The 11,010-nt window shown below is 45.4% G+C and overlaps 1 protein-coding gene across 1 annotated transcript; it reads right to left on the bottom strand.

The window, feature by feature from the left end:
• Positions 1-200: 200 nt before the first annotated feature.
• On the bottom strand, positions 201-10,281 carry LOC139367444 (peripherin-2-like). The gene is made up of 3 exons (XM_071105651.1): positions 9,333-10,281; positions 7,022-7,268; positions 201-1,931 (listed from the first exon to the last, which is right to left on the bottom strand). Exons 1-3 carry the CDS (start codon positions 9,911-9,913, stop codon positions 1,725-1,727), a joined length of 1,035 nt encoding a protein of 344 aa, XP_070961752.1. The 5' UTR covers positions 9,914-10,281; the 3' UTR covers positions 201-1,724.
• Positions 10,282-11,010: the final 729 nt, after the last annotated feature.

Below are 11,010 nucleotides of genomic sequence, written 5' to 3'. Positions count from 1 at the left end.
GCACACACACACACGCACATACGCACACACCCTCGTCCTTCAGTCTCCATGTGCAGGGTTGTCCTGTGTCCATGTGAATGCGATAATCTGATGATTACCCTGATCCAATTGGCTAAATGAGGCACCCCGCTGAGTTCCCAGAAGGCATTGCTGTTTGATCTTTGATCAGTCTTAAGTAGAAACAACACAACACCAATATGTCCAACTCTACTTCACAGGGCTAGCTTCTTTATTAACATTTTCATTTACACAATGGCCTCATCATCCTTCTACACAACATACAGAAAGAAAAACAGAAGGATTTCTCATGGCAAAACATTTTCTTTACAGTAAATAAAATAATTTAAATGAATTACACGGTTAAAAAAAAGTTATGTATCAATACTAGACTATTTACAAAGACAACAGTAGCCTGGGAGTTGGTCTGTGAGTGTGTGGGTATGTACAGTAGCTCTTGATAATCCAATAAGAGAATGCTGATTGGACCTGCTGAGTGACCTCACAGAGCAGACGGCTGGGGTCAGAGTTCAGGGGTCAGAGGCCAGGGGTTTAGCTGCCAGTCTCAAATGTCCTCAACTTTGGGGTCACCCCTGGTTCACCCCCGCCACGTCTCCTTTAGCCCCTCACCCCCAAACTTCAACAATATCGGTTAGCATAAAATGGTTCCACCTCTTCCAGCCCAGGAGTCTCCAGCCCTCCTCCCCAAACTTCAACAACATCGGGTTAGGGTGAAATGGATCCACCTCTTCCAGCCCAGGAGTCTCCAGCCCTCCTCCCCAAACTTCAACAACATCGGGTTAGGGTGAAATGGATCCACCTCTTCCAGCCCAGGAGTCTCCAGCCCTCCTCCATCTCTCAAATTAAGTTAGAAATTAAGAACTTTAAAGAGTTGATATCTGGGGTGTTTCAGTCCTTTTCTTTGGAATTTTCTAGGAATTATCTAATAGAAAAAACTGCACTACAGGTGGATCCAAAACATATATTCCTTGGGCTATGAATTAACATTTAACCTTTCCACTTTAACGTCCTCTCTGGGAAGGGAAGCGGGTTGCGCCACAACCACCAGCCCCACATTATCCATAAAACACAACATACCTGGTTTCCTGACCTTATTCTTAAAAATGCATTTTCACAGTGCAATGCAAAACATCTGACATTATGCATTTTCATGACACTGGGTGGTGTTTAGTTTTTCCCTCGTTTTATAGAAAATGGGCTAAAAATAAAATATGAAACAGAGCAGAATTATACAGAACGTAAGAAAACTGAAGCAGAGTAGCAAAGCTGGGGTTGGAGGAGAGGTGTGTGTGTGTGTGTGTGTGTGTGTGTGTGTGTGTGTGTGTGTGTGTGTGTGTGTGTGTGTGTGTGTGTGTGTGTGTGTGTGTGTGTGTGTGTGTGGAAAAGGTATGAGTTTTAGAAAAAGTGTGTATTGTTTGTTAGTCTGTGTGTATTGGAGTGGGGGAGGGCATATTGGAAATTGGTTATAATGTGACTTATACATACATTCATGCATTCGTACATTCAACATATCGTAAGTGCTGACATGTACTCAAGAGTCCATTTGTGTCCATTTCAGTTTTCCCTTCAGATGGACAGTATTGTGTGTGTCGGGCATGCATGTGTGTATTATGTGTGTATTTTGTGTAATAAATGCAAAGGAGTTGTTCAATCTGCCTTTCTTCCCCTCGGTGGGAATGGTCTCAGTTTGTGTCAATGTGTCTTGTTCAGCTGCCCGTGGCGACACCATCCACTCCGGCCTCGTCCACTGCATTGCCTTTACTCATGGCTTTCATCTTGTCCATGATGTCAGTAAACGTCTCCTTCACTGTCTTCTCCAGGATCCAGCCTTCGCTCTCACACTCTGGGTCCTCTGGGTTGGCCAGGTTAGACAAGGAGGTATTCACGTACTGGAGGCCGATCATCACAATAACCTACAGGGGATAGAGATAGACATATTAGTTACATCTAGCCTGGGCTAAGACTTACAGCTAGCCTGGGTGAAGAGCTACACCTGGCCTGAGGTAAACACTAGCTTCAGCGACTTGCTCATGTACTGGAAGTGAAAACCCATAACTTAACCTAACCCCACATTAACCAACCTACAGGGGTTGAGAGAGATAGCTATAGCTGTTAGCGCAGGCTGACATGTCTAACAGAAGACACCAATCAGCATTCAGCAACTGAAATATAGCTTTGCTTATGTTCCAAGTCAACACATCAAACCCGTCTGAAACAAAGAGTTAGCTAAAAACAGAGATTCACACTGACAGGGTAAGCAACAACAGGCAACAGCAATCATAAGTTTGCCTCACAGGCATAGGCTAATGTAGTAGCATCTCTGTAGCCCTACAGAACCGAATAAAAGACATACCCCATTTCACTACTTTGACACTATCTGCTCCTGCACCATGCCAAAGGCCTGGGAGGACGGGACACCACCACTCAACACACCCTGTAACTCTTCTGAAGTCAAATCTCGAATGCCCAAATAGTTCTCTGCTGCTGCCACCACAACATCTATTTTCTGTGATTTTACGTTCCATCTCTGCGGTACAGTTGATAAGCATTTCTATGAACGCTAAGAAGCCAGCCTTAATGAAGCTCAAAACACCCTCTGACACAAATCTATTACTCCATTGACCCATCCTCCTCTACCGTTGACCCATCCTCCTCTACTTTCTTCACTGCCTCAGCATACGACACCTTCTGCACTACTCTGACTCAGGCCACTTCAACCTGCTCTCGCATCGAACACTTCCGATCCCCAACAACATGGGCACCCTTACAGTTGACACACGCAACTTTATCCACCAAAACGACACAATCCTCTGTCCCATGCCCTCCTGCACACTTCCCACATCTTGGAATCTCCCCCCTACACACGGCTGCGACATGAACATAAAAGTTGCACGTGAAACAGTGCAATGGGTTCGGCACAAAAGCTCTAACAAGATAAAAAAAAACATTTATTTAACCTTTATTTAACTAGGCAAGTCAGTAAAGAACCAATTCTTATTTACAATGACAGACTACCGAAGACACTCAAAAATCCCTCTGACACAAATCTATTACTCACTGGGATCCTCTCAGGGTCCCTCACCATTGACCCATCCTCCTCTACTTTCTTCACTGCCTCAGCTTACGACAACTGCTTTGTTCAGGGGCTGAATGACAGATTTTTACATTGTCAGCTCAGGGATTCGAGCCAGCAACCTTTCAATTACTGGCCCAACGCTCTAACCACTAGGCTACCTGCCACCCCAACATGACTTTGTTAAGTAGAGACTTTGACTCAAAAGGACTGCGATGACTCCTCTGTTTCACCACGCTCCCTACCTGGTCTGCGTTGCACCAAACGGCAGGCATCACAAACACCAGGATTTGTTTCGTTTCCCCCCCTCCCTTTTTCTCCCCAATTTCATGGTGTCCAATTGTTAGTAACTACTATCTTGTCTCATCGCTACAACTCCCGTACGGGCTCGGGAGAGACGAAGGTTGAATGTCATGCGTCCTCCGATACACAACCCAACCAAGCCGCACTGCTTCTTAACACAGCGCGCATCCAACCCGGAAGCCAGCCACACCAATGTGTCGGAGGAAACACCGTGCACCTGGCACCTTGGTTAGCGTGCACTGCACCTGGCCCACCACAGGAGTCGCTGGTGCGTGATGAGACAAGGATATCCCTACCGGCCAAGGCCTCCCTAACCCGGACGAAGCTAGGCCAATTGTGCGTCGCCCCACGGACCTCCCGGTCGCAGCCGGTTACGACAGAGCCTGGGCGCGAACCCAGAGTCTCTGGTGGCACAGCTAGCGCTGCAGTACATCGCCCTTAACCACCGCTCCACCCGGGAGGCCCCACCAGGAATTTTCAAATTCAATTGCTTTTGTCAAAAGTAGATGAATAAAAAATTTTACACTTAAGCTAAGCCTTTTCCAAACTTTAACATTCCCCTAACCTGCTACATTAATTCTCCAAACCTAGTACGAAAAGCCAAATATGATGTTAATTTGACAAAAGCTGGATCCTTTCTAGTATGACCCCTCTGACAAAGCTATAGGTAAGGTAATACCATGGAGACAGTTGCGTAACCATGGCTATTCCAGGTAGGAGATCTCTCGGGTTGTTTTTATCCCTGATAAGCTTCAGCAGATTGAGTCCAAGTCCAGGTTTTCAGGACAAGTTAAGGGAGCAACTGAAGGCAATAAACAACTTCTCTGGTAGAAAACAGTTTATGTGGCATCTATATTAGTCAGAAACATTTATTCTTGTGTCAAAATTGACTACAACAAAGTGTAAATCATTTTGGTCATTGAGTCAGTCTTGTCCAAAACTGAGATTTGCAAGATAATTAGGAAAAAATGGTATGTCACAGAATGAAGGGTACCGTAACAGCTTTCCTTGGGTTGGATTTATTTCAACCCTGCCTACAGCTGGAAGCACCCAAGTATTTATCAATTCAGATTGCATCTGCAGATGGCCCTATCCTAATGACCATGGTCAATTTGATATGTTTGATATTTGATATCCATATGGGACTCGTTAGGAACCATCAGTAAATTACACAATGTACATGGGACAATACTTTTAAATGTCAATAGCTCCAAATTTCAATGACTTAAAAACCTCAAACCAACTATAAATTGTAGAAATGCATGTACAAATATTGAAAGCATTTAACGAAACAACTCGAAGATGTGCAACATGAAAATATTATCCTGTTTACATAGTGTAATTATTTGACGTCCCTAACTAGCCCCAGAGATATCATATCCAACGTCATACTAACTTTGACAATTCCAGACCTGAGGCCTATGCATAATTTGAGGAGTTAGGGAGGTAACTTTGGTCAACTCTGAGTTCAACTGGGGATAACTGGTACCTCTAAAGTTGCTCACCTTTCAGGCAGGTAAATTCCTGTGGCTACAAATCATTCAGAACTAACCTGCTCAAATATATCCTGAATAAAGTGTCTGAGCTGCGAGTTGAGGACCAATGAAATTAGATTCCCTCCCTCTCGCAAAGATTGCATCATCCCTTTCATTTGAGGTACATGACTGATTCAATATTTTATTCATAAAAAAATGTTTGTTCAAAAAAAGTTACATTAAAATACCTATCACATCACACATTTAGTAATGACAGAATGCATTTTAAACTTTGCACAGAAACTTTTGCTTTTATTGATAGGTGTGGGGAAAAAAGTGCTTGTGCATTGACAAGCATGCCAATGATGGCATTAACGATCAATAAAGACTTCAACAAGCCTATTTCACGCCATAGCCTGCTGAATATGCAAGATAACTTTTCTTTCAATTTGATTTAGGCACAATTGAAAATGTGGCACTGACTCGCCATTACATTGGTGTTTCAGCATTGTCTCAATGAAGAGTTCGGTGTTCGACTAGCCACATACAATATAAGCCTGCTAGAGTTAGCGGCCGGCGAACAAGCAATATCCACGTCGGAGTACGAATGAAGCATGAGCTGGACTGTGAAGCTAACTGAAGCTGGCTAGCATTAGAAAATGATAAGTAGATCTAGCTTAATCATAGTATACCCCTCTGATCAGATTGTTTCAAGTTATCTGGAAAGGTGAGTGACTGTAACTGTGCACGGTTTTGGCCGAGTGAAAGTGCAAACGCTTCCCACGTTCGAACACACACTTCCGAGACACCCACATCAAAGCCTCCAAGACCCAAATCTCGCTCTCAGTTGCACTTCCTAATGAGGAGAATTTAAACCAAAGCTGAATCAAGTTCAGGTATTTTATTGGTGTGTTTGAAGTGAAAGCCTGCAACCATATGACCCACAAGAAGACCACTAAAGAGTTACCAGCCATGTGCACTACCACTGTAAGCCTGCCTCTATGTGTGTGTCTGTGTTTACCATTGTAAACCTGGCAGGTGTGTGTCTACCATTGTAAACCTGGCAGGTGTGTGTCTATGTTTACCATTGTAAACCTGGCAGGTGTGTGTCTGTGTTTACCATTGTAAACCTGGCAGGTGTGTGTCTGTGTTTATCATTGTAAACCTGGCAGGTGTGTGTCTGTGTTTATCATTGTAAACCTAGCAGGTGTGTGTCTGTGTTTATCATTGTAAACCTGGCAGGTGTGTGTCTATGTTTATGTAACAGTATAACTTTAGTCCGTCCCCTCGCCCAACCCGGGCTCGAATCAGAGACCCTCTGCACACATCAACAACTGACACCCACGAAGCATCGTTACCCATCGCTCCACAAAGGCCGCGGCCCTTGCAGAGGGTAACCAAGGGGAACCACTACTTCAAGGTCTCAGAGCAAGTAACGTCACCGATTGAAACACTATTAGCGCGCACCACCGCTAACTAGCTAGCCATTTCACATCCGTTACACTTATCATTGTAAACCTGGCAGGTGTGTGTCTATGTTTACCATTGTAAACCTGGCAAGTGTATGCCTGTGTGTACCGTTGCAAACCTGGCAGTCATGTGTCTGTGTGTACCGTTGTAAACCTGGCAGGTGTGTGTCTGTGTGTACCTCTGTAAACCTGGCAGGTGATGGCGTCCCTACAGCAGAGAGCAGGAGGCGTAGAAGCAGGTATCATGACTAATGCAGGAGGTTGGGGTGGAGGAGGTGGAGGTGGAGGGGGGTGGTGGAAGGAGGAGGTGGAGGTGTAGGGAGCTGGTGGAGTTCGTGGGGGGGAGGTGTAGGGAGGGGAGGAAAGTGTGTGGAGGTGGTGGGGGGAGATGAGGGAAGTGGAGGGAGGTGGTAGGTGGTGGAGGAGATGGAGGGAGGTGGAAGTGGTGGAGGAGGTGAGGGAGGTGGAGGGAGGTGTGGAAATATACATTGAGAGTACAGGAGGACACCATGCCAGGAATTCTGGATCTAGCCAGGCATCTGGGGCATCTTTGTCAACTCTCAGTTAAAACTTAATCACAAAAAACACCCCATGCCTTTTAACAAGCGAGTGAAAGGGAGTATTTGGTCAAACTTTATTTGGATAGTCCATCTGTAGATGCTCTACAGACTATCTTTTCTTACCTCCAGAATAGTGACCAGCAGCACCAGGGCTCCTATGCTGTTCATCATGCCTCCGTAGTAGGAAATCAGAGCGTCGCGGCAGCCCCGTTTCCAGATGTTCAGGTCTTCGGTGTGGTGGTCGTAGGAGTAGTGGGCCGTGTTGTTGGTCACCTGGTACTGGATGCAGGGCCGCGGGGAGCCGGGGTTACAGCAGCTGAATGGAACAGCATCCATCAGGTACTTCCCATCCACGTTGCTGCCGATACGACTGGGGGGTGAAATGGCAAAGAGCAGAGGTTAAGGTTTCATGGCTTAGGGTCAGTGTATTGTGTGTTAGGGTCAAGGTCTTATGGGGTTAGGGGAGTGAAAAGGTAGCCTCCATCAAGTACTTCCCATACTCATTAGTGCTTAAATGACTGGGGGTCAGAGGGCAAAGGGCAGATGTCATGGTCAGGGTAATATATAAAAAGCCCTACCCAATCCATCCATCATAACGTACAGTATGTGTGATGAAGTCCCAGTGAACTACCAGTATTTAGAAAGGTAGTATAAGGCTGAAAGACCTGACACAACCTAACACTGCTTTTACGTGCTCTTTCCATGACAAAGGGTTTGCAGTGCTTGCATTGTTTCTGACAGAGCTGAAATCTGTCCACATTGTACCTGGTAAAGCGAGGATCACGAAGCTCTATCAGTCACATGCTGTTTGAATGGGATTAACCCCGTTTGCCCCTCTCTACTGGGAACACTCTGCTCTCCTCACATTGGATTTGGGAAGAAACAGTGCAAACGAATACTGTCACTTGCTTTCCAAAAAAAGGTGCATGAGCCAAAGGAGAATGAAGAATGAACTCTGCTTACATTGGGAAGGAACTATGATACTTTCACTACATCTCGGTCTCCAACACAAACAGATGAGCACACTGAAGATGAGAAAAACATTCAGCAACTGTCATTGAACACACGTCCTCATTGGTAAGACATCTATCTGCCACGGACTCAGAAATTACAACAAAGGATTATGGAGGATAATGATGCACACCACTTACAAAGGATCTCTCTCAGAATGACTTTCCTCCACTACACTGAGAAGGCATTTCAGAGGATGTATTGAAATTCAATTCATAAATTGATGGTTGAGCCATTACTTCGAATGATGATGAATTGTCTAAATGGAATTAGTCTGCATACTAACTAATCGATGGCTGGATATACAGTAGTAGCTAGTTAACCTAGTTGCGGCTTGCCAACATAGTTATAGTTGACAGGTAATCAATCAAGCAGTTTGTTGATCGTCTGAGTAGATGATCCCCATAAGGTGAGACTGACTGGCCTGACCGTGACAGCAGTAATCTCTCTGATTCTGTAGCAGGGAGCGTGCATTTGGCCTTTGGGTGGTCTGGCGGTAGGGTTTCAACTGTGATTGACAGTTGTAGGGCAGTTCTAAATTAGAGTCATGCAAAGAGTAGTCTGATGGGATCAGAGATGAGAGAGTGACAGGGATATGAATAATTTCCAGTCATTCCCAACAACAAGGACATACTGAAAATGCTTGATAACGCTGACACTCTAGACAGGTCCGATCTTCCGAATGAGTTGTATTAAAGTAGGGTTGGAGCCACTAAGAACTCACAGACTCACAACACACACACACACACACACACACACACACACACACACACACACACACACACACACACACACACACGCACACACATTCACGCATACACATGGGTGCATGTACGCCTTATACCACTTACTTCCCCTTTAGACAACCACAACTACACACTTGATATCACTTACACTGAAAACCAAAACTTGAAACACCTGAATCCATACACACCTTACACGAGACACACTGCAAAACAGACCCCGGAATCATTCCCCTTCAGCTCTCACAGACTGAATCTCCTTCCCCCACCTCCCGTAAGCCAGACACTGTTCAGTAATCCTTTAAACAAACCCACATGCACACACCACCATCACCACCTCTAACACTAAAATCTAAAATCCACTGACCCTGTAATCCCTCCTTAACCTTATAACAAAAAGTGGCCCTTTTATATTACTTAGCCCCCCCCCCCTCCTCGCACCTGCAATCCCTTTATACTGAACACCCTTTAAGAACAGTGGACACCCCCACATAAACTAACTCTACAATCTCCATTCATACCATTTGTTGGTGTGGGCCTATTATAGAGTCATCTTATTTAAAATAAAACGTACATCACTATGTTTAACACTTATCTAAGGTCAGTTTTGCATTATAACCTCCTAATGGTTAGGGATCTTTAGAACTGATCCTAGATATGTTGCTAATATCATGACTCACTCTTTTACTTCCTTGGCACTGAAGTCCAGGTAGCGATTGCTGACCCACTGGATCTCGAACCAGTCCCTGAAGTTGTTGTTGCCGCAGCAACGGAACTCCATCTGCATCTGGTCCAGGGTTCTCTTCATGTAGCAGCGTCCCGGCGTGTCTGTGTCCTTGTAGAACTTCAGGGCGTTCTTCAGGCCCTCGGCCAGCGTGAACTGGAGAGGGATCCTCATAAGGAAGCAGAGGAGAGCCGTCAGCACCAGGAGACAATTGAAAACCACACAGGAGACTAGGAAGGGTTTGAGCATAGGCTTCCACCTGGAGAACTTGCTGGGGTCCAGGGAGTCATAGCAGATCTTGCCTCCCATGGCATTGATCCCACAGGCCAGCAGCCCCACGCCGATTAGTAGGTTAGGAACGAAGTGGCTCTCGTTGTTGTCCATCATCTCTGAGCGCTTACGCAGCTCGATCTTAAAGAACAGCCCCATGCTGAAGACCAGCACGCCTGCCATCACTGAGAACCAGTACATCAGCCATACGAACTGGGCCAGTTTCACCCGCTTCTTCAGGTCAAACTTGACCTTCATTAGTGCCATGGTGGCAATTTAGGGAGAATCCTAAAATGAAAATACACTACTGAGATGAGATATAGCTCTAATGTCTGAACGTCTGGTCCTTCTTTTGGATGTCCCAGGCAGCAGAGTTTCAGCAGGGCAGGAGTGTCAGCTCAGCCAAAGATCTGTAATCCATCCCAGAGAGGAGAGGTAAGGAAAGAGGAGTGCTGTTATTACTTCAGGGCACTTTCCTCTCCCATAATGGCAGGACCTTAAATAGAAAACTCACCAAACTCACCCAGACGGATGACAGAACACAGGGTCACACTTTTCCCACTTTTCCCCCTTGCCTCTGTCCCAAACTTTCCCTCCAAAAATGTCAAAATCAACAGGTGAGGCTAATTGTGATGTCCCTTTCACTGGCTGGAGGAGGATTGAGGAAGATCCTCCCGATTCCAGCCAGAGGGGAGGTGCGTCATGATAATTCCCTGTAAGCAGTCTGATCCCATTTACAGAAATCCCTCTCCAGAAGATGAGCCAGGCCGTAAACTGCTGCCAGGATACATAATTGGTTTGAATGCTCACATGGTCCACGGTCGCCCCGATCGAACGCACCGGGGGCCGGAAACGAGGACAGTTAATGGTTAGTGGTTAACAGAGAGCCGGTAGGTGGAACTAAGACGTGCTGCGATGTTGACATGGGTCCCTTGGTTCAGACGAGGCAGGATGTTTGCAGTGTAGAGTCAGTGAGACGATTCAATAAAAACAACCAAAAAACCTGTAAGCCCCTCACAGACAAACAGGCTCTGGAAGAATGGATCCTTAGAGTAACTCCTACAACAGTCTCCCCATGACCCACTTAGCTACACCTGCATTCAGCAGCCAACATAAACAACCTGGCAGTCTCTCATCAGAGGGGTCTACTACAAAGCAGGATCAGATAAATTTGATCAACAACCAGAAATAATTATTGCTTTTCTGGTTCATTAAGAAAGCTAAACTGATATGTTTTTTGGGCTGTTAAGACAATTAAACCATGCCCATTTCTAGCTTATATTTCTAAAAAAATAAAAAGTTATTTCAGAGTGATAAGGCAAGTTCGCTGGCTAACTCATTGATCCTGCATTGTAATATACCCC

The sequence above is a fragment of the Oncorhynchus clarkii genome, chromosome 16, assembly GCF_045791955.1.
Source record: "Oncorhynchus clarkii lewisi isolate Uvic-CL-2024 chromosome 16, UVic_Ocla_1.0, whole genome shotgun sequence".
NCBI classification, from domain to species: Eukaryota; Metazoa; Chordata; class Actinopteri; order Salmoniformes; family Salmonidae; genus Oncorhynchus; species Oncorhynchus clarkii.
The sequence above is the reverse complement of the archived record's forward strand: the minus strand, read 5'-3'. Positions and strand labels throughout refer to the sequence as shown.